General features: G+C 44.4%; 5 protein-coding genes across 10 annotated transcripts; 4 read left to right on the forward strand and 1 right to left on the reverse strand.

The window, feature by feature from the left end:
- Positions 1-1,954: 1,954 nt before the first annotated feature.
- cep85 (centrosomal protein 85) lies at positions 1,955-10,779 on the reverse strand. 2 transcript variants are annotated; one of them, XM_037454914.2, is made up of 14 exons: positions 10,423-10,779; positions 9,372-9,431; positions 9,157-9,288; positions 5,823-6,613; positions 5,071-5,201; positions 4,767-4,884; positions 4,494-4,679; positions 3,901-4,053; positions 3,646-3,800; positions 3,425-3,542; positions 3,004-3,054; positions 2,793-2,900; positions 2,440-2,683; positions 1,955-2,319 (listed from the first exon to the last, which is right to left on the reverse strand). In XM_037454914.2, the coding sequence occupies exons 2-14, from the start codon at positions 9,409-9,411 to the stop codon at positions 2,156-2,158; spliced, it is 2,391 nt and encodes a 796-aa protein (XP_037310811.2). In that variant the 5' UTR covers positions 9,412-9,431; positions 10,423-10,779; the 3' UTR covers positions 1,955-2,155. The 2 variants fall into 2 exon arrangements, with proteins under 2 accessions (XP_037310811.2, XP_062421350.1); XM_062565366.1 differs by lacking the exons at positions 9,157-9,288; positions 9,372-9,431; positions 10,423-10,779 and adding an exon at positions 7,227-7,724.
- Positions 10,780-11,547: 768 nt separating this feature from the next.
- wdtc1 (WD and tetratricopeptide repeats 1) lies at positions 11,548-18,440 on the forward strand. 3 transcript variants are annotated; one of them, XM_037453686.2, is made up of 16 exons: positions 11,548-11,730; positions 12,245-12,382; positions 12,545-12,628; positions 12,728-12,774; positions 13,218-13,329; positions 13,852-14,039; positions 14,121-14,303; positions 14,440-14,534; positions 14,643-14,758; positions 14,864-14,939; positions 15,052-15,145; positions 15,236-15,406; positions 15,503-15,738; positions 15,985-16,150; positions 16,637-16,829; positions 17,035-18,440. In XM_037453686.2, exons 2-16 carry the CDS (start codon positions 12,317-12,319, stop codon positions 17,230-17,232), a joined length of 2,025 nt encoding a protein of 674 aa, XP_037309583.1. In that variant the 5' UTR covers positions 11,548-11,730; positions 12,245-12,316; the 3' UTR covers positions 17,233-18,440. The 3 variants fall into 3 exon arrangements, with proteins under 3 accessions (XP_037309583.1, XP_037309580.1, XP_037309582.1); XM_037453683.2 differs by having other exon boundaries at positions 11,549-11,730; positions 15,982-16,150; XM_037453685.2 differs by having other exon boundaries at positions 11,585-11,628; positions 15,982-16,150.
- Positions 18,441-19,029: 589 nt separating this feature from the next.
- LOC119197413 (transmembrane protein 222-like) lies at positions 19,030-20,912 on the forward strand. Its single transcript, XM_037453682.2, has 6 exons — positions 19,030-19,238; positions 19,453-19,537; positions 19,717-19,748; positions 19,842-19,938; positions 20,027-20,157; positions 20,773-20,912. Exons 1-6 carry the CDS (start codon positions 19,120-19,122, stop codon positions 20,858-20,860), a joined length of 552 nt encoding a protein of 183 aa, XP_037309579.2. The 5' UTR covers positions 19,030-19,119; the 3' UTR covers positions 20,861-20,912.
- A 944-nt stretch (positions 20,913-21,856) lies between these two features.
- LOC119197412 (trophoblast glycoprotein-like) lies at positions 21,857-23,831 on the forward strand. The gene is made up of 2 exons (XM_037453681.2): positions 21,857-22,118; positions 22,315-23,831. Exons 1-2 carry the CDS (start codon positions 21,859-21,861, stop codon positions 23,255-23,257), a joined length of 1,203 nt encoding a protein of 400 aa, XP_037309578.2. The 5' UTR covers positions 21,857-21,858; the 3' UTR covers positions 23,258-23,831.
- A 461-nt stretch (positions 23,832-24,292) lies between these two features.
- Positions 24,293-27,537, forward strand: kdf1a (keratinocyte differentiation factor 1a). 3 transcript variants are annotated; one of them, XM_037454885.2, is made up of 4 exons: positions 24,293-24,344; positions 24,970-26,033; positions 26,368-26,442; positions 27,238-27,537. In XM_037454885.2, exons 2-4 carry the CDS (start codon positions 24,989-24,991, stop codon positions 27,321-27,323), a joined length of 1,206 nt encoding a protein of 401 aa, XP_037310782.2. In that variant the 5' UTR covers positions 24,293-24,344; positions 24,970-24,988; the 3' UTR covers positions 27,324-27,537. The 3 variants fall into 3 exon arrangements, with proteins under 3 accessions (XP_037310782.2, XP_037310780.2, XP_037310781.2); XM_037454883.2 differs by lacking the exon at positions 24,293-24,344 and adding an exon at positions 24,354-24,824; XM_037454884.2 differs by lacking the exon at positions 24,293-24,344 and adding an exon at positions 24,354-24,498.
- Positions 27,538-27,833: the final 296 nt, after the last annotated feature.

Raw genomic sequence — 27,833 nt, forward strand, 5'->3', positions numbered from 1 at the left:
AAAAAAAAAATGTTATATCAACAATTAAATAATGAAACTAGTGACAAATAATTTAAACCAATCATAACGTGACATCCACCAATAGGCAGATTTGAGTAGAGATGGTGTGAAGCGCTTAATGCTACAGTTAGACCGCCCACTTTTTAAACTGTCCAATCAAATGAAGGATTTCACTTAAATCCCTCTTGACAATGTACACAACTCTTATTCTGTTCCACTGTAGAAGAATTCTCGCTGTACAGATGCCGAAGACGCTCTAATTTCTATTTCAGACAATACTGATCTGACATTTCTAATCGTTAAACACTTGGACTTTCTTCACAAGAAAAACACTGCATTTAAATATCCCAATTAAATGGAAAACAAAACTAAATGTGGAAAAACTTTATTTCTAAAATATGCAAACAAAGAAGGACAAAAGTATGAAAATATAAACATCTTTTTCCCTTTTATAACATTTGAGATGTTAAGGCATGCAGAGCCTGACTTTTCAAAGAAAATCTTTTTAAAAAGCGTTTTAAAAGTAAAAAAAAAAAAAGGTCCCATGAAATGGAAAATGGCTGGTATGTCCCTGGGTTTGTTGTCCTGTACAATTTGTGTAAAAATAGGTTGTTGCATATATTTATATTAAAATCCCTTCCTCTACTTGTAAAGTGTCCATTTTCTTTTTAAATGGCTTCTCCTGCACAGACATAAAACTCCATTCAGCACAATGCGATTGGCTATTTAGGGCTGATCCAGCCAACCCATCCCATCATCATCACGTTGGATTAAAACATTTTGCTTCTTCAAAGGAGGATCGATACCAATCCTCACACTCATCAGGCCAAACATGTCTAATGTGAAACACACACACACACAGGACAAAATTCAAATCTAAAAGCCACGTCATGGGACCTTTACACAAGTCTGCGTTAACATTTTAGCACAATATTACAGCAACACATTAGGAGGCTCTCACAGAGTTGTTAACGATACAAAATAAATAATACTGAAGATTAATACTGTTTCTCAGTCAATCATCTATCAAACACTGAACCACTCTGTTAAATGCGAGTCAGCCATTATCAACCAGAAATGTACAGTAAACCAGAACGTTATTTCTACGGAAATCCCTCAAGCTGAGGAGGCTTTAAATCACTTGGTTCCTCTGCCAGGAACATAAACAGTGTCGGGGCCTCCATGAACTCTGGTCATTGATTACATTCAGAGTCAGGGAATGTATCGACTATCCTACTGGTTATTACGCTGAGAGAGAGAGAGGTCGTATTCGAAGAGTCACCAGCGGCCCCTTTGTGGTTCGTCTCACATGAATTAGCATTGTCGTTGCAACTGTGACGGAAAGGCACATGTAGGTATCCATTCATTCAGAAATAGGCCCACGGAAGATAGAAGCATTCAGAAACAAACATTCACAGACTTGCACAACTGCTTTGACCAGAGTTTCTTTGGTAGTCAAATCGTTGTAGGCCTGTTGGTGTTAAAAGCCGATTTGGAATTAAACCCTTCAGTATCAAGTCTTATACCGCACAGCAGTCGCATGTTACAGTGGTCACCATTTTAAATAATGGTATGTTAGAAACATTTACTTGTGAATTCAGTTTAAAGGACAGGTTAAAAAAAGTTTTAGTTGATTGTCAACCACTTCTTGGATAATCTCCCTCCAGAGGGAAATTCAGGTTTAAATAAGTTATACTTGTTGGGCTTCTACACAAATGGTTATGCACTAGCGCAGAACACACCTATAAGAGCAGAACACACCTATAAGACTGCTTGGTAACAGACAGTATTTATGTCATCATTGATTTAAAAAAAAAAAAAGCACGCACAACGCTTAAGGATCAAGTATTAGAGGTAAGTTGTTTCCGGTTAACCCTCGGACTGAAATAGATGAACTCGCGGGGTGGGGGTGGGGTGGGGTGGGGGGGGGGGGTGGGGGGGGGGGGGGGGGGGGGGGAGAGATGCTGAGCTACAGGCAGGCTTGAAAATCAACCTACAGTCAGTCCAGAGAAGTAGAAGTAGAACCATTTGGGCTTTCCTCAGTCCTCATTTTGGAAAAATTAAAATAGTCCACTTTCTGACATTCAGTCATCAAAAACGGGCCTGTTTTAGAGACCGGCGTGGCAGCCTTTCCTATATCACCTGGTTGCCAAGGTTACTGGGTAATGCAGTTCTCCCCCATGTCCTGCGCGTAGCGGTCCAGTATTACATTACGGAGTTCCTCGACATCCCGACGGAGTTGTTGCGCTTCAAGCAGCTTTTTCTGCAGCACCTCTGGATTCATCCAGTCCTCTGCCTGCTCTGTAACCGGTGGAGGTGCTGGGAAGCAAAAAAAAAAAAAATTGAATCATGTTTTACAATTCACCCCAGTTCAACATTTCACAAAACTGACAAACACAAACGATCACGTTGAAAACGTCCAACTAAAGCGGTGCTTACACGTGATACCGAGCAGCAGGGACAGGTTGGGATCTTGTCCCTGAGCCCTCTGGGTCAGAATGCTGCACAAGGAGCGCAGGTCACCGAGGCAGGACGCGATCTCCACATGAAGCCGCTGAGTTAGACGAGTCCCGGCTGGCTGCAGGCCAGACGACGCCTCGTTAGTGCTCTTCTGCTCTGGCTCACCTATTTGCTCCCGCAGGGTCAGATTCTGACCCATCAGTTCCTGGTTCTGTGCAGACAGCTGAAAAACACAGCGATAAGGATCAACGACATGACAGGAAACAGTTTGTGAAGGGGATCATCTCTGCATACTACACTCAGAAGGCACGGGAGCTTTATCATCGTCTCACCTCCCTCAGGGCTGTATGGAGCTCCAACACGTTCTTCTCTTTGGCCAACACATCTTCTCTGACAGCCTGAGAGCTGCTCTCTTCCTGGGATAACTGCTCCTCCAAAGCCTGCACACACGGACAATGGAGGATAATCAAAGATTGATTATGGAGACCATAAACAGAACAGTGACCACGTGAGTCATTCAGACTCATGTAAAGAGATAAACACCTGGATCTGGGAGCCGAGCTGTTCCATCATTCGGTGCTGCTTCTCGATGACCTACGTAGAGAAGAACTGAGCTTTAACACCATGCAGCAGTCAGCACATACTCGCTTCAGTGTGTATGTCAAGTTACATGAATATATCGTTCCCATGCCTGTTCTGTATGACGGGGAGGTTGTGAAGGTACTAGGCAAATCACAGGCAAGACATTAACACAGTAACCACACGGTAGCCTGATGAGCTTTTAAATAAATAACTAAAAAGAAGTTTGGTCAATGGGGTAATTTAGCAATGACATGACTGACTAAAATAAACAAAGTCAAAACACAAACAAATGCATTTCCGGCACCGTAAAGCTTTACGATAAGATGTTTTTATGTCCTTGAATGGGAGTGGAAGAACAAGTAATCAGCCCCTATTAACACACCTTTTTGAGTCTATGTTGCTCCTCTCTCAATGCATTGTTTTCTCCTCTGAACTTATCCATGTCCAGGGAAGGCAGTCTGGCTCCATCCTCGAGGCCTTGCTGTACCCGCTGCTGCATACTGATGAAGGCAGAAATAAAAACACACGTTATGCAGAGTTATTACAGGGGGGATGGGATGCTACATTGTTGTGAACAGTGTGTGTTTGTTGGCGTGTGCATACTCAGTAATGGTTGTAAGCAGGTCCCTCTCCCTGCGTTTTTGATCTTCCAGCTGTGTTTCTCTTTCTCGGAGTTGGGAGCGCGTCGTCTCTAGACAGACCTCCAGCTCTCGAAGCCTCTCTTGTAGCTGAGATGCCTGCTGTTCGGCTTCCACAAGCTGACCAGGAAAAAAAAGAAAAGAAAACATGTCCAGGCTTAATGGTTTGCACACCTCGACCCAGTAAGGATGGATGAAACTTAGGCAGAGATCTCCTCACCTGCTTGTTCTGACTCTGGTAATCCTCCAAGGTTGGTAGGTCAGCTAGATAGCGCTCAAGAGTCTCAATGCGCTGCTGGTTCTCCCTCTTTAGCTCAGTCTCTTTTTGACACTTCTTCTTCAGGTTGTTGATGTGCTTGTCCCGACTGCGGATCTGCACAAAGAAGCAAAAGTGGGATGAAATGCAGGTAAGGAACAAGTAATAGGCTTTAAACCCATTCATCACAATCAAGGGGAGAACACGAGACAAACTAGTCCTATAAACAGTCACATGTCGGCCTAAGGGAGGCGAAGTGGCTCCTGCATTGACGAAAAGGACAATGTGAACGTGTTACATCTAGTTTTACACAATGTCTATTTTTGTATCGAGCAAAATGGGTTTTTTATCAATAGCCTCTCAGTTCATGTGGGGTGGAGGTTCCCCATTTTCTTATGCTGACCTATAACATCAGTTGTTTGGTAGTTAAACAGAATTTGAACAGCTCTACGATTGCTAATGGTTTTCAACCAAGAAAGCCCCTTAGTGGCATTTAATTACTTTTACACTTTTTTTTTTTTACACTTGTCAGGAGGATGTGTTAGGCAAGCACAAACCCTCTCTTCCTGTTTCTTCATCTCCTCTGCGTGTCGCTCACAGGCCTCCTTCAGGCAGTCCGTTAGTCGGCGAGTCTCTGCCTCGACTGCCCCCAGTCTGCGCTCCGCCTCCACCTTCTCGAGTACCACACAGTCTGTGCGCTCCGTAAACTGCGCCCTCAGGAAGGCGTTCTCCCTCTGGGCCTCCTGCAACACCGCAGTGCAACGGTTAGGTTTCCACGGTGCTTGAGGGTATATAAATGAGGAACGAGTAAGGCGGGTACACATCCTGACCTGTAGCCTCAGCATACACATATCCCCGTAAGATGCTCCTCGACCCAGGAGGGCTCCATGGACTTGCAGCTCGGTCTCCCTCAGACGCTGCTCCATCTGGGTCATATGCTGCTTTTGTCTGCATCACGAGCACGTAAAAAAAAAAAAAGGAGGGGAATTTTTAAAAAAAAAAAATTTAAACAATCTGCAACAATAATAACTCATTTAAAAACAAGTGCGTTCACAGAATAATGTCAAAATGAATACAAAGTTTCACTACCATCCCAAAATATCCCCAAATAAACCATCAAAAAAAAAAACTTGCCTCTCGATGATAAGTTCTTTTTCCTTAAGCAGACTCTCACTGGCTTTGACCAGAGCGTCCCATTTGCCGGACTCGGAGTGAACGGGCGACGAATACAGAGATGGATACTGGGACACTCCAGCACTCATAAGCTAGAACAAAAAGACACGCAGCGGTGATGAGACCGAGCAATTTACTACAAAAGAACAGCGTTTACTGTTGACACCTCATGTCTGCACAGTGTATAGTGCGTGTGATGCAAGAGTTGGCTCGCTACGCTAGAAATAGTCACAAAGCATTATGCTACAGCTCCAGAATATCCACCAGTCTTGCCTCGTCTGACACCTGATCAAATTATAAAACTATTATTAGGAAGTCCCTTCTTAGTGGCACTTGGTCAACATGTGCAATGGTAAAGTTTTCTACCATTAGAAAAGCTTGTCACAAACTGCATAAGGAAGCTGTGATAAGCTGTCTAGTGCTGATTGAGAAAGGGATTTTTCTTATTTCATCATTTGATAAAATAAACCAGACATAAACCATCTTCTGTTATAAGGTTTTTACTTTTTGAATAGACATGGCATGTCTGTATTGCTTCGGGTGTTCCTTATTGGAGCATTATTTTTCCCCAAACTGACAAATAAAATGTCAGAAACTAGTTATGGTCCGATTTCTAAAGTCAACAAACATCCAGTGCCAAGACACTCTGATGGCCTTTACATTATGACCGTGTTCTCCTCACAGGAGAACTAGAAACTAGAATAAATGCTTACCTGCATTTGTTCCACTTGCATGCGTAGACTTTCCAGTTGATGCTTGTGTTGCTGTTGTTGCTGCCAGCTGGAAAGTTCAGCACATCGGTCCTGCCGCAACGGCTCATATCCCTTGGAGCCTGCGTGCTCCCTCAGCAGAGCTTGTGTCTGCAGGCTGAGAGGGTTTGCGTAAACTCCAGCGGATCCGGCCACAGCGGGCTGACTTCCCCTCTGAACCGAAGTTTCCGCTTGGCTGGGGAGCCCCGACCTAGCTTCAGGGAGCACCTTGTAGCTGTGCTCCATGCCTCCTCTGTAGGCCTCAGAGATGCAGTCCGGAGTCTCTCGGATGCCGGCAGTCTGTAATCGGAGTCTGACATCGGAGCATAACCCCCCCAACAGGGCTGACTGATTTAGCGTGGGCTCCACGGCAGGAGTGTCAAACTTCTGGCACTCGTCCATCCGCGTGTGATCCGAGGGGAAAAGAGAGTGGTCCAGCCCGTTGACGAGGCTGCGGTAGCGGCTCAGACAGTCCGGCTTTGGCCCCACATGATCCCCTCCCACAGCGGGTGGAGCGTCCAGGTTGGGCGAAGACACTGACTTTGAGAGAGGGGAAGACTTTGAAGTGGAGCCACTTGGGGTTCTGGAGCCAGAGGAAGACCTGTGACCCTCAGAGGAGAGCGAGTCCTCCTGGACCACCGACTGAGGCTTCGAGGCCGGGGCTCCGGCCGTGGATGGCATGACATGTGCAGTGGGTATGGGGATCTGACTGCGAATGGGCTGGAAAGGGGGGCTGCCGCTGGAACTGCAGAAATCTTAAAAAGAAGAAAGCCATTGGAAATTGCAGTATGAGATATTCCCTCCCTTTTCAATATTCAAATAGACCTTGTTAAGTCAGTGCAGAATACGCTACTGCAGGGCTTTTTTCTCTCTGTTTCCATTCAGTGATGCAAAGTAGAGGCAGCAGGGTTTATGGGTGGCCTACTTTGATGATTAGGTGTCACCACTGAAAGAATTAACAGGCTCTGACTGAGTCAACCGAGGGAATAGGCTTATAATAGACTTAAACTAATGCGCAGAACAACCACTCTGTATTACATGATTAACTAAAACCTATGTTGAAAAGTTAAGCTTGTCTTAGTTTCAATGCCGGAGCGTTCATGTAAAACAATAATCCACCGTCTGCTCTTACAATAGAACTTTTAAAGAAACAGTAATGACTTACTCAACAACATAGAAAAAGAAGCCGCATTTGACTTCAGAGTATGAACCCAATTCCTTCCATCGAGAATGCACAAAAATGTTAACCATCACTCAGAAACCTTAAAGACCAACGTCAAAAGCACAGATAATGTTTCCATAACAACCTGCAGACATCTGTTCAAAGTCCCAACACAATTCAAAGTAACACAAGTGATTTAAACAAACCTGAGAGAGCTGTTTCGGTGTGGAAACCTTGCATTCACTGGGACGCAACAAACAGGTCATTAGCTGTGGCATGTTTTCTACAGCTGAACTGAGGTGGGCTCAGCTGAAGAACGCTTGAAATCAAAATCAAAGTTCGTCCGGTGCATTTCTAACCAGATTCACCTATAAAGCCAAGACTAACAGAGGGGCGACAGTGAGGCAGCGAGCCCAAGACTGTATTGTCCTAGGACACCCCGACCAGCCTGCACCAAGTTCTGAGCAAACGGGCATACACAGGAAAGGTTAGGGGTATTTATAGCCCACCTCTCATGTTACAGAGTGATCTGTGGGTGCCACTTATTTAAGCACCTTGCCACCTCCCACTGTAACATCACACACACACACGTACGTACATCAATGGTCAACCTCATGGGACACATTTTTCTGCCAAAACCACAACCTCAATGAACTAAAAAAATGAATGCAATCAGAGGAGTAAATGATAAGTAGAGGAAAGAACATTTTCACAAAAAGGTAAACATGTAAAAGCAGCCTACAGGCTCCATTGAATCATCACAACAGGCTAGAACAAGTCTAAACCATTTTCTAAATACATTCTTGCCATAATGACATTTACCTTGAGCTAAGATCAAGCAACTGAAAAAACAGCATTCCCTAAATACATAAAAAGGGTATTCTAAAGCGGTTTTGTTTACACGCCCAGTATGATATATGTGGTACTGGTATTATCAAAAACAGGTCATTATTGTAGCTACATTCGGGGATGATTGTCATATTGCCGGACCCAGCTGTCGGTTCAAGTGTCAGCACAAAGCTGTACAAGCACCAGTAGTATGCGTGACTCTTGAAGATAAACAAAGGAGGTCACAAGAGTAAAGTTTGTAAAAAAGAAGAGAAAAAAAGACGTATGAATGCTCTCCAGAGGGACAGAGACTCCAGCCACCCGCAGAGCTACCAGTTTGAGGACCAACAACACAGAAAATGAGAAATGTGTTGACCAAATTTATAGACCTATAATCTACTTAACATGATATTTGTAAATGTTCATTTTAGTAGTTGACTTATGTAAGAAATTCGATTGAGACAGTAACTCAATTTGAAATCACACACGCTCAGATTATGGGTACTACGAACACCACAGATATCTTTGCATCCTCAGGGAAGCCAACACACATACATGTAACTTTATGTAGAGAAACTGTTGACCTGTTAAAAGTTGTTATGAAAAGTTTCCAGCTGGCAGCATGAATAACAGCTTTGATAGACTTCTGATGTTTTTTCAGTCCATTATTTTCTCTGGTTCCTGTTGCACAAGGCAACCAGCTGGCCAACTATCACATGGAACTTCTCTGATACTTTGTTATTTTTTCCACCCATTGTATTATAGTGCTTATACAGGTACGCTCAAATTCCAGTTAGATTTAAAAAGTTCTCTAGAGGGACATTGCCCATTTAAAACCAATACCAAAAAACCTAGTTTATGTGACATTCCACAGCACAGGCAAGAGTATTGTAGCAGCGCTTCAGGGAATTTTTGGCTGAGACTTTAATCTACCTCCGCAAATCTCCAGAGCAACTACAGTGGATAACCAACATCACTTTAAGAATAGCCCAAGAAACACTGACTCGTACTAAAAGAGTCTTTTAAGCCTCAGCACAACTAAGGGTTTGAGTCAAGAGGCCCAGTGTTGTCTCTCACCCCATAGTATATTCTCAACTTTCCAGCTAACCCCTGTTTAAAAAAAAAAAAAAGTATAGAGGCTTAATGATATCGCAGCACAGTTATCCGGAAAGAGTGCATAACTTCAGCTAACCAAAACCACCCACTTCTGGCTGTGCATGGTACAAACTGGGCCTCCACTGACAGTGTCCAAAACAACGTTACACAATGCATGCTACAGGGAGGGGAAGAACAAGTTAAAGCGGTCACCTTCTGTGCTGTCAGATGCTGAGGTGCCAAGACCAGTGTCCCCGCTGTCTGCCGTTCCAGGCCGGCGGCCAAAACGGCTTTGAAACTTCTCTGACACCGCTGGTGTCCTCCACTCCATGTCAGCAAACGGAGCTGATGTACAGGCAATAGAGGAATAAATCGGCCAATCTGAACTGACATTCGGGAATACATTGGGTTCTGCAGTGTCCACTTACCTGCTGGTTTTGATTCAATATATCTGTGTGAGGTTGTCATTCCATACAGGACAATGTCACCTGATTGAGATGAGTAAACGAATACATTATAATGCAGTAGACACACAGACAAGAAGGTTCTTCCCTTTTAGAGTATAATTCACTTGACAAAAGGATCACTAGCTGCACTCTGAAATTTTGATATGGACAAGTAAAGTTTTCTTCTCAGTCAATAAGCTTTGACAATCTCCTTCTAACATTAAGTCAACTGAGAAAACAGAGACAGAGGTAACTGGCCCTTGTGATGAACCAGAGAATCTGGAGATGTCCTTTGAGCAAAGCCTTCTTTCTTCATCCCGTTATATCACGACCTGAACGTCCATAGCTCTGTACACAGCAGCTGTTACCCATCGACTGATCCGCTCACCTATCAAACTCATCTGCCCCTTAACGACCTAGAGAGCGTGTTCTGGGTAGCAACCAAAATAACAACATGAGCACATGTCGTAAGGTTACTTAATGTGTTACACAAACATGTAACTATATCCCTAAGAGGGTACAGGAAGCTGTAGTTGCATTGTGTAAAGCAAGTCAATATAGGCTAAGACAACTTGAGACTTCAGAGGCAGACTGGTTGATACAAACTAATCCTCTTAACCGGCTAACGTTAATTTAAACAGGAAATGACCGCCAGGGCAAGCTATCAGCTAGCTAAACGTAACTACAGGTTTACGTTAATTACACGTATTATATGCTATGATACTAGCTAGAGGCACCGATCGTAGCTACCTATGAACAGGCCGCATTGGAGCAACAACTTCTTCATAATTTCCCCGGAAAACCGTTAAAATATATTTTACAGGGCTGAACTGCACCGTTACACATTTGAGCTAATCCGGGACAACCCCGTTTCCGTTTAACAAGCTAACGTTAGCTGCCAGCTAACGCAACGTTTCCGTCTGCATGGCTAACGTTACTCGAGTGAACATTGTTGATACAAATATATCTTAGCTTACATTGCGGAGGGCTAATAAAGCTTGGCTGTAGACGCAGAGTTTAAATGTTACTTTACCCTTTGTTTCACATAGGCACGGAGTGCGGTAACAAATCTCGGTTACAGGCTGAAGACCGAATCTGTACCATCCGCTGCCGCTGTTGTTCCTCCGCTAGCAAACTGAACGAGAGATCCCCAGTGATGGCAGACGACCCATCAAACACACGCCAGCCGCTTGTTTAACGCCACGGTACCGCCCGTTGAAGAGTGACGCTTTATGTTGTCTGAGAAACCGTTTGCGGATTTCCTGCCTTCAAGTTGTACGAAACCGCACTGGTTAGTTTTGCAGACTACCGCTCGCGAAAAGGTATACATTTCCGACTAAACCGTTGTTTGAAATATTGCTGCTGATGCAACTATAGATATACCTAACGTTAGTTTTCTCCTGGATATAACAAAAAACCACTACAGATGAACAAAACGAACCAACCTAACAAAGATGCGTCGAGTTGGCTATAAGAACCTCAAAAAGGGGTGAAAAGTTCCAGAAGAGTTCAAATCTATAAATTGGTATCGTTGTGAAAACAGTGTCTATACACAATCTGTAATTTATATTGTGTACTTGCTATATTTGTAGTATATAAATATGTTGGCAATAGCCAACAAAAAGACACTGTTACACAAATTGTATCATTGTAAACTTGGTAAAGCCAGATTTTAGACAACTTTGCAACTATACCGAGGATTTTTTTTGCCTGGTATGAATCATTCATTTTTAAAGCAGAAGAATGAACTTACATCACTTACAGTGTTTGTTTACTTCGGTGTAAAGAACAAGATCCTGCTTACAAAAAGTTCCTCCTATGATGTACGAATAAAATAACTTATCAAAATGCCTCATGCTTATTTTGGCACGGACTTTCTGTAATGTTGTATGTTGAATCTGTGTTCCACATCGTCAATAATGCAGGACACCTAAAGTGTAAAATAGTTTATTACCCGGAAGCCTTAGAAGATAGGTTTTAATGAAGTAAGATCGTTTGGCATAGTGATAAGTGTTATGTAGGAATGCGTTTCTTTTCAGTATTCAGCTTGACGTTAACATTGTTTGCCTTCCGCATTTCTGTTTAATTCGTTCATTCTTTCTAATATGTCGGGGAGGGCTTTAATTCTGAAAGAATCACAGACCGGATATTATTGATCTATTTGAGATCTACGTAAGGAACGTGAGGAAGTTGCGTGAAATGCTGCGCTTTGAGGGGCAGTGTTCATGTCAGAGAGAAGGTATTTGCGAGAATCCTGTCAACAAACTCACACAGAGTGTAATTTATCGAGTTGACTAAATGGACACGTGTTGACAGGAGCCCGTCGAGTTCAATGAAAGCGGTGAGGTTGCTTCAGCCGTCGCGAGTCACAATGGAGGCGTTGCAAATGTTAACGTTGCACGAAGCGGACGTTTTGTTTAGCTAACGTTAGCGGCGGCTACTTGGTAAGCGACAGGTCTCCAAGGCCCGCCGCAGAGGTAACGGCAGCTAACGATTCGTGCGGACTAACTGCGCCGTAACGTTGATTAACTGTCAGGTTTGCTTTTCTTTTGCCAAACAATCGGTACGTTATAATCCTGACAGAAATGCATAGCTAACATTTGCTAGTTAACGCTAGCTTATGCACTCGTATATGTTCGTTGACTGTGTTTGAGTGAGACATGTCTGTAGTCCAGCCAACGTTGAATGGCATGCTCATATTGAATCGGTAATTAGATAATCCATAATGACTGTATTATTTCAATTGTCGTGCCGTCTCCATCGCTCTATAACTGCCATTAACGTAAAATCAATGCATTACGCGTCATTTCTGTTTTTAACCCCATTTTGTCTTAATGTTTTCAACATGTTTACAGCTTATTCTCGGGGGCAAAATAGAGTAAATGTCACCTGAGCTCTGACCCCCTGGAACATCCAGACCCATATTTATGTTTTGTGGTGAGGTCATGACTACTGTCAACATCACCAGAGATATCCTGCAGCGGCAGATCAGAGTGAGTAAACAAATGGCAGAACATGTTGGGAGCCCAATCACCCCACGCGCTCACTGTGTCCCTCAGATAAAGAAATGATCCACTAGTTGGCTGACCTGAAAAGACTTTTGAGGTTGTTCATTTCTTATGAACAAAAGTCTGATGATGGACTCATGTCTTCAGGACAAGAGAGCGTCTGGCTTCCAAAGGTCTTATCATGTGACTGACCCATTCATCAAAAGGCTTGGACTGGAGGCTGAGCTTCAGGTAAGCGTGACACTAAGTAAGTGTGTGTGTGTTTTTTATATATATTATTTAAATTGCTCTGTGTTATCATAGCTCACAGTGGATACTGTATCTCAACAGGGCCATACTGGCTGTGTGAACTGTCTGGAGTGGAATGAACGAGGAGAGTAAGTCCTATGATTTGCACCTTTTTTTTTAAAGCCCAATTACAGTCTCCAACCCTCTGAAACTACTTCTTATCGTCTTATCGTTAGTACACTGCACATATCATAAATGCCTATAATGGCAGGGTTGTTTGTCTAAATAAAATAAGAATGCTGTTCTGCACGACCATCATGTCTCACTCACTACTGTATTATTGGATTGGTATACCTTCGCAAAAATTGTTCTTTAAGCAGTTTATTTTTACCTCACTTGATATCGGCATTGCTCAAGGAGGCATTGTTTGAATGAATTACTTCAGTTTGGGAACAACAATACCAAGGAAAAACGGTGTACAGGTAGTACGAGTGTACGGCGAGGTCTCTATTGCTCTTCTAAACTTGCTTCACAATGTAAGATTTTAAACGTAAGTGTATCTTGACTGTTTCTGGGGATCTCTTTTTTTCAGTCTACTTGCTTCGGGCTCAGATGATCAACATGCCATCATCTGGGATCCATTCAGACACACAAAGCTTACAACTATGCACACGGGTCATGCGGCAAATATATTCTCTGTAAAGGTAAGGGTGACCCATTGAAAGATGGCTGTTTTTAATGGCTAGAGGTTGGATGAGATCATTGACACTGGCTACATTTCCATACAGATACTGTAATCCTATCACAATTTGATATGCAAATGTTTAATGTGCAAAAGTTCTCTGCTGGTAAGAGTGATTGCTCAGCTTCACTTTACATTTTCTTCATTTCTTCAGTCATTAACAATCTCTTTCTAATACAAATCTACTTCCTGTCCCCTAGGTGGCACTGTTGGCCATTTAATGAGTGGCTTGTTGTTTTGAATGAAAGCCGTCTTTGTACTGTGTTTGACTGTCTTGAAGCCGTTCCAGGTAAACCCCTGTAGCCTTAAAACGGAAAGCTAGAGAGGTCAAATACTGGAGGGGAACTGCTACAGTGTATGATAATGTGTTTAAACCAGATTATCTGATTGCTATGCAGATGGTTGTGTATGAAAGCAGGGCCAATGGGCAACCTATTGTTTGTGCCTAAAAATTAATTCTAGTATTTTTTGTTTGTCAATACAGTTCCTCCCTCACTCGGGGGACAGAATTTTGATAACGGGTGCGGCCGACACAAAGGTCCATGTGCATGACCTGACGGTGAAGGAAACCATCCATATGTTTTCTGATCATACAAACAGAGTGAAACGCATTGCTACAGCACCCATGTGGCCCAACACCTTCTGGAGTGCTGCGGAGGATGGCATCATCAGGTTACAATCCAATCACCGCGTTATAGCCCATACCTAATTTTGCTTTAGGTGAAGTGTTTACAGTCTCCTTGTTTGCCTCAGACAATATGACTTGAGGGAGAGCAGTAAGCGCTCCGAGGTGCTGATTGACCTGACTGAGTTCTGCGGTCAGCTGGTTGAGGCCAAGTGTCTCGCTGTGAACCCACGGGACAACAACTACCTGGCAGTGGGAGCCAACGGGCCTTTTGTTCGCCTCTACGACATCAGGATGATCAATAACTACAGGTTGTTGAGGTTTTCTAATGTCATTCTATGGTTCGAAATGATACAACTCAAACGCGGCTAACTCCCCATTCCAGGCTTTGACATACATGCACACAACTGAGTTTCACAAAGTCCTTTTTTCTCCCCCGTTACTCAGAAAATCTGTAGGTCAGAGCACATCAGCAGCTGTGCACACATTCTGTGACCGGCAGAAGCCAATTCCAGACGAAGCTGGGCAGTATTATGTTGCAGGTGCGAATATGGTTTGATTGTCTGGTATCAAATTTATTTAATATAACTGTATAGTAATGAATAACGGGTTGACTAACGTTAAGTGCTGTTATTGCTCTAATACTCCAGGGCACCTGCCAGTGAAACTCCCGGACTACAATAACCGTCTGAGGGTTTTGGTGGCCACCTACGTCACCTTCAGCCCCGACGGCACTGAGCTGCTAGTTAACATGGGGGGTGAACAGGTAATGAGGCTGAGAACAAAACAAAAAAAAGACTGGTGAGAGGAGTCATTTATTTCAGTTTCAGCATTTAAATGTTTGCTCTGTTTATTTGTATGATTCTTCTAGGTCTATTTGTTTGACTTGACATTCAAACAGAGGCCATACACCTTCTTACTTTCCACAAAGTGCCAGTCATCAACAGGTAGGTCCGTCCTCGGGATATTGACAAAACATCTGGACTGGTGCCTAATAAAGACACACAAAGTCCGGTATCTGTAGACGTATTTGTGGTTTATGAATCTTTGGCCTCCCAGGAGATGTACAGAATGGAAAGACTACAAATGGTGTTTCAAACGGAACTTTCTTGCCATCCAATCATATTCGAATTGAAAGCAAGATGCGTTTGAGGTTAGTGATTGTATTTTTCTACACTTATTACCCTTATTATACGTGAGTTATGTTTCCGATGCCTTATTTTTTTTGTTTTGTTTTGTAAAGTTCCACTGAGCTCCCCGCTCATTTGGAGAAGATCAAGCAACAAGCTAACGATGCCTTTGCACGGCAGCAGTGGACGCAAGCTATCCAGCTGTACAGTTTAGGCATTCATCAGGCCAGCTGCAACGCCATGCTGTATGGGAACCGGGCAGCGGCATACATGAAACGCAAGTGGTAAGACTTTTTTGTATCGCTACACTGGGATGATCATCTTCTGAACGCTAATATTAAAGCAGTTACCAAGTGCTTGTTTGCATGTGCGATTCGCAGGGACGGAGACCACTATGACGCCCTCAGGGACTGCCTGAAGGCTCTGACTCTGAATCCCGCTCACCTGAAGGCTCATTTCAGGCTAGCACGGTGTCTGTTTGAGCTGAAGTATGTGTCGGAAGCTCTAGAGTGCCTAGATGATTTCAAAGGAAAGTTTCCAGAACAGGCGCAAAGTAGTGCCTGTGATTGCTTGGATAAAGATATCAAGGCTGCTCTCTTCACCAAGACAGAAACAGGTAGAAAAGAAGTGCACTGGTACTTGGCTGATCCCCAGCACTCGTTTCTTGTCCAAGTATTTACACAGTTTGATCTTGCAATGAGCATGAAAATCACTCCTCCTGGGTAATTCCTTTTATTATGGATGTAAATGCATTTGGGGGAATGAAGCAGCGCTAAAACTAAAAATGTGGCTGCTGTGTTGTGTGTGCATGTAACTCTTTTAATATGTGGTAGTGATTTATATATTTTTTTCTCAACAGCAGAAGATAAGAAGGCCAACAGCTCCATTCGCTTCCACTCCTTCAATCGTAAGGAGTCTATCCCTGAAGACGAGGTGGTGCTGAGAGAGCGCAGCTTCGACTACAAGCACAGATACTGTGGCCATTGCAACACCACCACAGATATCAAAGAGGCCAACTTCTTTGGAAGGTCAGTAGATCTCATTGGCTGTCTGCTGAGGCCTCAGAAGGGGGCAGGTGTGGACTCTGTAGGTAATGGCAGAGAACGGCAAAGATACAAGATGGATAAACTTGTTGTGAAACCTAGTTTTCATTCATAAATATAGCTACTATGACACTGTATCCATCAGGTTTTGTGATAGAACAAAAGTCAAACATTTCTTACAAAGTTTAAAGTATCCACTCTCAAATCACAAGAATGTAATAAAGTACACATAGTGAATACAAAGTTCAGTTGCCCTAGAATTGTATACAAAAAAAATACCAAATGGGTTCCCTTTCCCACCAGAAATGGGGAAAACTCTGGTTACACGCGTACGGTGACGTGAGCATTTGTTCTCAGAGAGATGTTCAATGAAACAGTTTCACAATTCCCTGGTTACTCTGAATGCGATTACGACACTTCCAAAGAACACGGCCTGTCAAGCGAGTCTGAATGGTTTCTCTTTGTCTACAGCAAAGGCCAGTACATTGTCAGCGGCTCAGACGATGGCTCCTTCTTCATATGGGAAAAGGAGACCACCAACTTGGTGAGGATCCTGCAGGGGGACGAGTCCATAGTCAACTGCCTGCAGCCACACCCCAACTCCTGCTTCCTGGCTACTAGTGGTATCGACCCTGTGGTTCGATTATGGAGCCCTCGACCAGAGGTAAACAGCTGAAATACATTTTGTCAAAGCCGGGGAACAGTGTGTGTGTGTGTGTGTGTGTGTGTGTGTCATTATCTCACTACTTACTTCCAAAACCACCCAGATTTTTGAAAGCATTCTTACAACTGATTCTGTCTCCATTTCTTAACGCTACACTTGTCCCCCGTCCCCCCTCCCCTCCCCTCAACTACGCTCCGTGACACAGACAGAGACTGAGAACGGGCGAGTGGTGGAGGACATGGACAGCGCGGCTCAGGCCAACCAGCGGCGCATGAACGCGGATCCCCTGGAGGTGATGCTGCTCAACATGGGCTATCGCATCACGGGCCTGCGTGGCGTTGGCCCCGATGGCTCCGATGACGAAGACAACTCAGAGGGACAAGTGCAGTGTCGGCCAAGCTAAACAAACTGCCCACCATTCTAGAGAATGGATGTAGGAAGCGAAGCTCTCTCCCAGCTCCTGTTTGAACCTTTACCCCCTCCCCCCCCCACATCTCCCTCACCCCTCCCTTATTTGACAGAAACATTGAGTGAATGTCACATGTCTGCACTATAGTTTACCCTCCCCTGTCCAAAGAGAGGATGGGTGGAGACCACTTTGAGGAGAGGAATTCATGGGGGGGTGAAGACGCCCCACCCTCTTAAAAGCAAAAACCACAGCCTCTCCCTCCAAAGGGGGGGGAGGGGCAGAGTGGACATCTTTGAGGAGAGCACTTTCCACGACACTCCCACAAAGAGGGAGGAGGAGTTTGGCGCTCATGCGGTGAGACACTAAACACGCCTGCGCTTGGACGACCTGTTTTCAGGTCATCGTGGCCACACAGTGGCAGCATCCTCCTCGGAGGATCGGATCACAGACTAGAAGACAGGGCTTTTGTCGCGTCTCCTGTCAGCTCTACGGTTCGGGGCTTCGAGTCTTAGTGTCCGCTTATATCAGAAAGGCAGCACACCCAAGTCGTTAATTCTGAGTGGGACTTGGTCATGTTTTCAGTGTTTATGTTTGAGTTTTGATCACAGGAAGCCTAGATTTAATTGTTGCTCCAATGTAATGTATTTATGAGCCCTATTTAGTTTATATCTGTCATAAAGAAAACAAGTGGTTTCTTTTGCCAAAGTTGATCATTTCAATAGTCAATGATTTATGTCTACTTTTTTTGTTTCATTGAAACAATTCTACCACTTACTCCTTTTGGTCAAAAGGTTTTACTACATGAGATTGTTCAACAATATATCTAAAGAAAAAACATTTGTAAAAAAAAAAAAAAGTTTCTAATACATTTTGGGGTTATATTTCTCATTGACTGCAAATGTTTGGCAAATTTTCATTTTTGGTATTTGGCAATGGGGAGTTAAATATTTAAAGGCTAGATATCTGCACTGCTTGGGTTTTTGGCTAAAGAGGACAGGGCTATCCCATCTGTTGCTCAGAACAGTTAATTTTCCCCAAAACAAGTTAATAATGAATTAAACGGTCCTCTACCACATGCTACACTTGCTTCCATAAGTCTTTACTTTAAAAAATGTTTTTATTATTTAGATGCTCTTATTTTCTTTGAGGAATCTTGAGATAACCTTTTGTTGCAAACAAAGTAAAAAAAAAACTATTGAACACCTTGTCTGTAGTCTCTTCCTTTTTATCTTTTCCTTTTTAAAATGATCAAGTTAATGATCGTGGGTAAAATGTACAGTCCACCACAAATGGTGCAGAACTGACCACATTATTATCTATGCTGGAAAGATGCACCGTGGTTACAGCTCGTTTATCAATGTCTGCTCTGCTCCCTGCTTCGGCTGGCTATGGGCAACAAATAGAAAGCGAGTTCATCCCAAGCTTGGGTAGTTAGGAGTGCATCTTCTGCTCCACATACACAGCAGTAATGAGGTGACCCAGCTCTGAGAATTGTGGTTACAGAGATGAAGCACATGTCTGACTGAACTGGAATAAAGCTAAGAAAGCTATTTGTTGATGTTAGAAAAGGCCTTCAATTAAAAAAAATGCATTTAACTAAAAAAGGATATTTAAAATGTGTTCCTTGGAGAAATAACTGTCCCAACAAATTTCTAATCAAATGTGTGCATTATGAAAGCACATTGTTGTGTTAGTAAAACTTCGACGACATAGCTGTACTCCTTTATGTAATGTTTAAAAAGCCTCTCATACGCACTAATAACCGGTGGTGCGTTCACGGACCGCTGGTGGGGGGGGGTCTGCGGAGGGCTCGGCGCGGCCGTTTCACGCCGCCTGGCGCCGGCTGCGCGTCACTGGCTTCTCGTGTCACTCCAGGCAGTGATGGCGGAGGTGGACGAGACCGAGATCATAATGAACTACAACGGAGACTTCTTGAAAAACGACAAAAGAAGCAGCCGCTTCCCGTACTGTATCGTGTGGACGCCTATCCCCATTCTATCGTAAGAAACTGACCGACGGTGCTGTTCCTGACGCGGGATGTTACGGCATGTCGTCGTTTAGCTAACGTCAAACCGAGTGCAGCAGGTTTAAGCCGCTGGTTAAGGCTCATGTTATCTTTTGTCCATGTGCTGGCATTGAATTCGCTTGTTGGTCATGTATTGTGTGTACTGTTATTCCCAATAAAGGTATTGATCGGTTTGTTGCATCCTGCAGGTGGGTGCTCCCCTTCATCGGCCACATGGGTATATGCACCTCTTCTGGAATCATACGGGATTTTGCCGGGTCATACTTTGTCTCTGTGAGATCGCTTTTTCTTAAAAAACTCGAATTATATCCAATTATAAGCTACAATCAATGGTCTTGGCAAATCTGCGACATCAAGCAGACGTGCTCATAGAGCTGCTAAATTCTTAATAAACGCATGCCTGAATTCCGCAATAATTTAAGCGCAAATAATTCAGAATGTGTCCTTTTCAGGAAGACAACATGGGCTTTGGTAGACCAACGAAGTAAGCATGCCTCAAATTATTGTGTAATACTGTTTTTTTTTACACCCAAGCGCACATTTAAGTGGACGGATCGGTTGTTGACTATTATTGCAGATATTGGAAACTCGATGTGGACAAAGTCTGTGGCAACGGGCCGGCTACGTGGGATAGAGCCGTGCACGACGCCTCCGAGGAGTACAAATGTAGGCCGGTAAGACTATGTGTAGGGCTTTTGGCACACGTATTTCCACATTATTAGTCATATTGTAATACCTTTTTTGTTTTTTGTTTTGTTGAAGCACAATCTGTGCTTGGATAACTGCCACTCCCACGTTGCCATGGCCCTCAACCTCATGCACTATGACAACAGCACTTCTTGGAACATGGTCAACCTGTGTGCGCTGTCTCTTATTCGTGGAAAACATTTAAAGTAAGTGTTCAGACAGTTCACATGTCGAACCAGCCATCTTATTCATATTGCTACCCGCTCAGGGATCTAGTCACAGCATAAACGTTTAAATCACTCATTTCAGGCCAAGGGCTCAACCATCTGTAAAATGTTTATCCTCTGCGAGGACAGATGGCCAAATTCCATCGGACTGACGGACAGATATGCAAAAGGAGACGTGTGTGCAGAGAAAAAAAAGAAGCAGTCATATAATCACATGCAAACATAAGGGAAATATGGTTTGTAACAGTGCTTGGCGAAACACATCTGAAGCATATTCATCACCAAATGTACACAGTTGTTTTCCATCGCTTTGCTGCTAGCGAGTATGAAGAGACACGCGGCTCAGAGAACCCCTCGTTATTCTCCTCTGACCCACATTGAGACGCCGCTGTTTCTGCTGCCTCCGCACATCCACCGCGGCCTTTTAAACACAAGGGGAGTAGCGTAATCCATCACCGCTGAAGGTCGCCTCTTGGTGGAAAGGACAGTAACCCGCAGGCTAGGGATGTGTTTTTTCCACTTCAAAAGACCCTCTCTGCCACACACAAGTGTTGAAGATTCCTCTTAACACGTTGCTCTCTCTGTGTCCCTCAGCTGGGCGGCGTTCCTCAAGACCTGGCTGCCCTTCTTCATGCTCTGCGGAGTCCTCGGCACGTTTATCCTAACATTCAACCTCCAGTAGCGGAGCGAGTAGTTCAGTGGGATGACTCATAGTCTTTGGTTGTCCTTTATGTATTGTTATTGGTTGTTGACGTGAATGATGGTGACGTTTATTGGACGTTACAAAATGAAGGCCTTTGGAAGGCATTTCAGGGCAAAATTCGTGTTTGTTTTGTTTTGAAATAAATTTATTGACATTTTTATTTTAGTAGGTGAGTAAATTATTTTATTTTCAAAATTCCCCGCCACTGTTTTCAGACAGGGGCTTCTGTGTTTTTGTTTTGCTTACTAAGAATTATACAAGTATTAAAGCACAGTGGAGCAATACTGTTGAATACTTTTTATGAAAAGAGCAGTGATGAATGTGTTTCCGCACCAACTATTTCACACACAACGGATCCTGAAATCATAGTGCTGAAAGTATTCATCAATTATTAGTCAAAGAGATATGAGCCGCCACCAAAGATAGAAATAATGAAGAAAATGTCAGTATTGCACTGTAAAAAATGCTCTCCTTTGTTGTGTGTTGTAACTGTGGATCCTAATATTGGGATGTTTCTGTGACTCAGATTATGAACAATGCTATTTATTTATTTATAGTTTGTTTTTCATACTATGTACGTGAAAGAGTATTATTAATTGTTATATTGTTATATTGGTACATCTCAATCAGTTTGCTATTTATGTTTCTGTAACCCCATGTGTGGACGTGCTTTTTACAAAGCTTAAGTCTCCCCTGGCAGACTAGTGTACACAGGCTGTGGATGCCCTCACTGTCCTCTGTACCTTTAAGGGAACCACGTAACTTATTCATCCAGCCGATTCTGCGTAGTATAAACTACTACCATCAATTGACATGAATCTTTATTTCCAGAGAGGAGCAGACGCGTAGGGGTTGGGGCGGGAGCTTTCTTTGTCGCCTCTGCAGCATTTCATTAGTAGTAAAAAGAAAAGCTTGACTTGGTAATTCACGTGGAATGATGTTTGGTTCTCTGCCGTCATTTTAATGTGTATTCAGAGATGTGTTTTTTTGCTCTCTGGGTGTTTTTGGGAATCCTTCTCTGTGCACCATTCCAGTGCTTAGAGTGTCCTTTTGGCTGTGAGTGCTTTGCTGTCACTCACACAGTAAGATGTGTTTCCAAGGAGATTATCACAGTGCCACAAAGTATTCCAGGATATGCCAAGGCGGTCATCATCACAGGAAACAATATACACCAGATTGGACCGGATTCCTTTACAAAAATGGAGAATGTCACCAAGATCATTTTAAGTAATAATAGGTGAGAATGTCAATGTTTTTTTTATTTTATTTTTTATTTGTGTAAATTAAGCCGTATTTGGATATGACACACTTTCCTCATGGACAAGTAATAAATAGCCTTTAATAATGTTTATCACTCTGAATGTGTTTTTTTTTTTTTTTTACTCTGACAGTGCACTGCATGTTAAATGTCTCAGTGTTGGTCATCTTCACAGGATTACAGATATGGCGTCCCACAGCTTCTCTCCCCTCATCCACCTGCGCCACCTGGACCTCAGTGAGAACCAACTGGCCCTCATTCACCCCGAAGCTCTCAGAATACCCGGCAGTCCCCTGCAGGAGCTGAACTTAAGCAACTCGCTGCACAACCTCCCCACCCTGACGGACCTCACCACGGCTCTGCGCTGGGGGGGTCTCAGGGGGCTCCTCCGACTCGACCTTTCAAGGAACCACCTGGCCCGGCTGCCCCTTGGGTTTTTCTCCCACCTCCCCGACCTGCGGCAGCTCTTCCTCGCCAACAACTCCCTGGAAGCTGTCCACAGTGGAACCTTCTCTGGTATGAACCGTCTGGAGCTGCTGGACCTTACCCACAACGCCTTCGTCACGTTCGGGGCTGACGCTCTACTAGGGCTGGAGAAGCTTGGGAGCATCAGAATCCTTCTTGGGTGCAACCCCTACAACTGCTCCTGCGACATCGTTCATTTTGCGGCCTGGATGAACGGATCGGGAGCTCGGGTGGATTTGGATGCCGTGAAGTGCGCCTCACCAAGAGGGCTAAGTGGCACCCGGCTGCGAGGGCTCAGCGTCCACGCCATTGGATGTGTTGATCCAGTCCAAACAGAGGTGGCTGACCTACCCTTGCAGACGTCTTATGTTTTCCTTGGGCTGGTGCTGGGTCTTGTTGGTATGGTCTTTCTCTTTGTGCTCTATCTGAATCGCAAAGGTATGAAGAAGTGGATCATTGAAATGAGAGACGCATGTCGGGATGTTCTGGAGGGTTATCATTACCGATACGAGATGGACTCGGACCCTCGGCGGGGCCACATCCCTACAGACAACGGTGGTCCACAACGGCTGACAAGTGACGCTTGTATTGTAAAGCCTCCTGCAGACACACGGGTCAAAGAGCTGGCAACCTCTCCACCTGTGAACCAATGATCTTTTCATAAAGGTAGAAACATTTGAGGAAGACGTAGATGTGAACGGTTACTTAGCTAGTAGATTTAACATTTTTCTTGCATCCTGTACATACTGCGGTTATTACTGATTACTGATACATACATTACTGATACATCCTACCATACCTGTGTTTTCCAGGCACTTTTATCTGTAAATTGACATCAATAGTGTATGTTTCCGACATTTACTTGAAATGTAATAAATAGGCTCCACAAACATATTGGACAATCTATAAAGACCTATACGTTTTTGTCATTTGTGGTCTCTTAGCTTTTTGGTATTATAACTTAAAAAATCCCAATATCCTGCGACTGCCAGAAACATAAAATACATAAACGGTAGCTTAATGACATGCCAAATGTATGTAGACCTCAGAAACTTTAACCTATAGAACCCCAGTCAGTTTTATTTAATACGATTAACCATTATTGTGCCAGAATGTGAACAGTAGCATAGCACTTTTTAAATGAATAGACATTCAATCAACTGTATGATATGCAACTTGTATTTACATTAATTATAATGAAAATAAACGTTGATGCATTCAGTTTTATTGGACCCCTGCTTTATTGTGAATGCAGTGCAACCACAAGACACCTCAACACTCAAGACTCGTATTTGTTTCCAGGTAAGCTGGCCCTACTTTCTGTTCAAAGAAAGGGTGATTAAGTGTTTCCATAGAGGGAGAAATAGGGCAGAACGAAAGTCATTGCTTGTAAAACACCTGCTGGCCCTGCAGCTGTGCACTGCCTTGTGCATGTCCGACAGGTCCGCCCCATTTTAGTGTATGTTCACAGCAGTGTATGGGTGTGCAAAAAAAAGAAACCCACCTATCACATCGTCTTCCAGAATTTCACTGTCAATTGTTATCTTGCATCACATGGTAACAAATTACAATATGAATACGGAAGGATCAGAGGTTTCAGTTTTTAAATAATATTTTTTCACGTCTGTCTTTTAGGTGTCTTTATGGTCTTTCTCTAATTTGTGATTTTATATCCGCCTCGTGTGACGTCACGACTCACCTGTGGGTGGGTGCAGAATCTGGGATTAGCAGTAGCCGCAGGTATTAGCCAAACATTGGGAGACTCACGGCAACGCCGCGCCGACACAAGAGTTATACAAGAAATGCGTGGACGACCCGAATGAGCCGTTTCGTGTTGTTCGGTCAAGGCAACCGACTTCAGTTTAGCGAAGTTAGTTGTTTTTTGGGGGGGAGGGTAAGTAAAATCACCTGGGAATCTGTCGGCGGCACAGAAGCCGTCTCCTTGTGTTTGTTTGAACGCGAGTAGAAGTTTTTTTTTCGCTCTGGGAGACTTCCGCGGTTTGTTCGCTTCTAACTATCAGCCGTAGAGGACAACCACGAGTGTTTTCTGAAGTAAAACACAGAAAATGTTTGAGTTTGGTTCAGATGTGTTTTTCTTGCACATTTACTGAAAGGCCAAAACAAGTTCAGAGAGCGCGACAAAATGGGCCAAATTTAAATTACGGGCCAGCAATTTATGCCCTCGGTTTTTTTTTTTAATATTCTCTCGTAGAATTTCCGGTGAGTTTTCTTCAGTGTGATTTAGTGTTTACCACGTATCTCTTTAGGCTGTCATGGTGCACTTAATGCTGCAAGTGTGTGTGGCAACAAAAGGGGAGTTTCACACCTGGTTATTCTCTCATAGACATTCCTCTCCCCCCACCAGGTCCCAGGTATTCTGAGCCATGCCTGGCCACAGCACAGCGGCTCCCCAGGTGTCTCGTCACCACAAGCCCCACACCTCCGGCCCGCGGGCAGACAAGCACCGGCCCACCCGGACCATCTCCAGGGAGAGCGCCGCGGGCCATGACGCCTACAAGGATCCTTGCGGGGCGCGTCTGCACGAGCGCCACGCTGACCACACCCGGTATTCGGAGAGCAAGTGCGGACGCGGCAGGTCCCACCCGCGCAACGGCGCGGCAAGGGGCTCAGAGACCATAGGGTTTATTCCAGGGTCGGCGGACAGTGTGCCTCCCGGTCGACATGCCTGTGGCTCCTGCGCCTCCATGGGCTGGACTGGCTGCAAGGCTCTGATCTGCTGCGTGCTGACCTGTGGCTTTTACGGCAGCCGGGAGCCCTGCCTGCCCGTTAACGAGAGCTCCACGGACCACCCCCCTAAAGCCGGCACTGAGCCCCACCCTGCCAGTGCCATGGCCTTATCCAATCCCACCTGTGGCGTCCCTTTGGAGTCCGGCAAGTCTACCAAAGCCATCAAGTTGCCCACGAGTGACAGCTTCCGCTACCCGGATGTGCGCATCCGAGGCCAGACGGTGAGCTATCCGGTCACTGACTCAAAGCGGACCAGTACGTCGGGCAGGGGGGAAAGCCGCCGGCCGGTCAGCAACACCAGCTTGCTGTCGCGCGAGGACTATGATTTAGATGACCTGAGTGACACGGGCACCGACATTGACTCGCTCATCACCAAGAAGCTGCTGGAGCTTTACGCCCTGCACCAGATCGACCAGCTGGCCAAGTGCACTTCGGACTCGTCTTTCTCCCGCAAGACAAACGAGATCAGCGAGCTCATCTACAGCATCGCTCAGGACTACAACCTGGAGGAGCAGGAGGCCGAGTGTAAGCTCGTGCACGGAGTCATCCGCATCAGCACGCGAAAGGGCAAGAGGAACAAGAGCCATCCATCGGCGGGACAGCGTCCTAACGGGAGGAACGATGGGACTCTGCCGGACAGTGGCAACGAGACCATGACCAACACTTTTGTCAGCAGTGACTGTGAGATTAAGCCAATTGTCATTCATTGTTTTTGCATGAATATTTCTTAGTTACTGCCGCATCCTAAATACAGTAATCATATCTCATTTGTATTCCCTAAATGACTCATGGTGTCTGTTGGGACGCTGCTTTTGTAGCAGAAATACACCAGGAAATGACCTAACAATAATTGGTTAATCGGAGACGAGTTGATACAGGCACACTTTGTCTCTGTACGTAAGACGTATTGCGCAATAGCAGCGATGACCCTATTAATCCTAAAATAAGAGTGTGTTAATCTGTTAAAGCTCCTCGTCAGTCTGGGCTCATTTTGTCTTCTTGTCCCGTGCTACAGTTCCCGAGGTGAAAGTGTCAGAGCAGACGCCATCCGACGAGCTGGCGAGGAAAATGAGACCCTACAGCGGGAGAAGTGAGTAGGCTGAGGCCGATGTCGATGCACAAATAGAGGATCCAAGAGTTGCACGAGCGCCACAATCAGTCAGGGCTAGAGTCTGGTTGGAAAATTGTGATATCAGCACATTATTGAAAAAGGCAAATTAATATTTAGCACATTATTATTATTTGTGTGCATTGTTCAGATGGAGCTCTGTTTTTCCCCCTTTTCCCCCGAGGTATAGTCACTAATCGGTGTGTGGAGCTTAGGTCTCCACACACCATTGTTGCAGCTGCAGGCCTTTTCTCTCTACTTTCCAGCATGATACCCTTCTTTAACCAGTGAAAGCCCCACATTCCTTCCCTTTTCTTTGCATATTACAATCCCTCGCTCATTAGATGCCTCCTACCGTCATCTGCCACCTTATACCCACCTATCAATCTGCCTCCCTCCCACCCTCCAGCTCAGCAGTCACACTACACCAACCAACTTCCAGCAGAAGGTTGAGTCACATTAAATAAATAACACATGAAGTCCCATCACGTAATTTTAGCGAACGGCTCTGGTTACAGGTGGATTAACTTGCAGAAGCCTTTTTTCTGCTGTTATTCTGCGGAGAGGGGGTTTAAAAGGACGTGGTGTACTGTCACATGTCTTGATGTCTGAATGAGGGTATTATGTTTGCACAACGCTCACATACATCACGACCCCGGGGGTGCGTCGGCGTCTCGGGTCCTACATTTGTGCACCAAATAGAATCTTTTTGTCTGAGGGCTATGTTTTTGTGTGTCTGTTTTCGGCGTATTGAATAAAGCCCCTTCCCTCTCACAGCGTACTCCTCCAGCAACGCCACAGCCTACTCGGCCTACCATCACAGCTCCGAATTGGACTCGTCAGGCGCTCCTCTTCTGCTCTGAAGGGTACACAGACGTACCTTTACTGACCAGTGATGCAGCCGAATACATGGACAATGAGATCCTTCTGCTACTGTCAATTATTTTGATGCTGTTACTAAGTGGAGCACCTTTTACCCTGGCCAGTGGTACTTCTGCTTCTAGTGGTCCGGCTAATGTTTATTATGGATCTTGTATCACTCCAGCAAAAAACTAAAGTATTTTTTTTTTCAACAAAGGGAAAGACATTGTGGTTTTTATGTATTTTTTACGTATTCAGATGTTTAAAGTTGTTTTTAGAAAAAACACAACTACACTCCATGCAATCTCAGTAGAGGATAGAGACGGACGGTTTTATGACCGTCCTCCTTCCTGTCTGATTGTTTATGCAGGCCGTTGTGCGGATGTACCATCTGTGTGTATATATGGGTCTATAGACTTCTGCCATTCAGACTCCTAGGAAAGCATGTTTTCAATCTGACATGTGTCATTAAGCCATATTTTGATGTACATATTTTATGTGGATGTTACTCT

This window comes from Pungitius pungitius, chromosome 11 (genome assembly GCF_949316345.1).
Source record: "Pungitius pungitius chromosome 11, fPunPun2.1, whole genome shotgun sequence".
NCBI classification, from domain to species: Eukaryota; Metazoa; Chordata; class Actinopteri; order Perciformes; family Gasterosteidae; genus Pungitius; species Pungitius pungitius.

Coding starts and splice junctions, on each gene's coding strand:
- kdf1a (XM_037454885.2), top strand. CDS start 24,989: ATGCCTGGCCACAGCACAGCGGCTCCCCAGGTGTCTCGTCACCACAAG. Junction 26,034..26,367: donor CACTTTTGTCAGCAGTGACT/GTGAGATTAAGC, acceptor CCCGTGCTACAG/TTCCCGAGGTGAAAGTGTCA. Junction 26,443..27,237: donor GAGACCCTACAGCGGGAGAA/GTGAGTAGGCTG, acceptor TCCCTCTCACAG/CGTACTCCTCCAGCAACGCC.
- LOC119197412 (XM_037453681.2), top strand. CDS start 21,859: ATGTGTTTTTTTGCTCTCTGGGTGTTTTTGGGAATCCTTCTCTGTGCA. Junction 22,119..22,314: donor ATCATTTTAAGTAATAATAG/GTGAGAATGTCA, acceptor TCATCTTCACAG/GATTACAGATATGGCGTCCC.
- cep85 (XM_037454914.2), bottom strand. CDS start 9,411: ATGACAACCTCACACAGATATATTGAATCAAAACCAGCAG. Junction 5,202..5,822: donor TGCAAGTGGAACAAATGCAG/GTAAGCATTTAT, acceptor TTTTTGTTCTAG/CTTATGAGTGCTGGAGTGTC. Junction 2,901..3,003: donor AGCTCGGCTCCCAGATCCAG/GTGTTTATCTCT, acceptor CCGTGTGTGCAG/GCTTTGGAGGAGCAGTTATC.
- wdtc1 (XM_037453683.2), top strand. CDS start 12,317: ATGTTTTGTGGTGAGGTCATGACTACTGTCAACATCACCAGAGATATC. Junction 13,330..13,851: donor CAAATATATTCTCTGTAAAG/GTAAGGGTGACC, acceptor TTGTCAATACAG/TTCCTCCCTCACTCGGGGGA. Junction 14,304..14,439: donor AGGATGATCAATAACTACAG/GTTGTTGAGGTT, acceptor CCCGTTACTCAG/AAAATCTGTAGGTCAGAGCA.
- LOC119197413 (XM_037453682.2), top strand. CDS start 19,120: ATGGCGGAGGTGGACGAGACCGAGATCATAATGAACTACAACGGAGAC. Junction 19,239..19,452: donor ACGCCTATCCCCATTCTATC/GTAAGAAACTGA, acceptor TGCATCCTGCAG/GTGGGTGCTCCCCTTCATCG. Junction 19,538..19,716: donor CCGGGTCATACTTTGTCTCT/GTGAGATCGCTT, acceptor TGTCCTTTTCAG/GAAGACAACATGGGCTTTGG.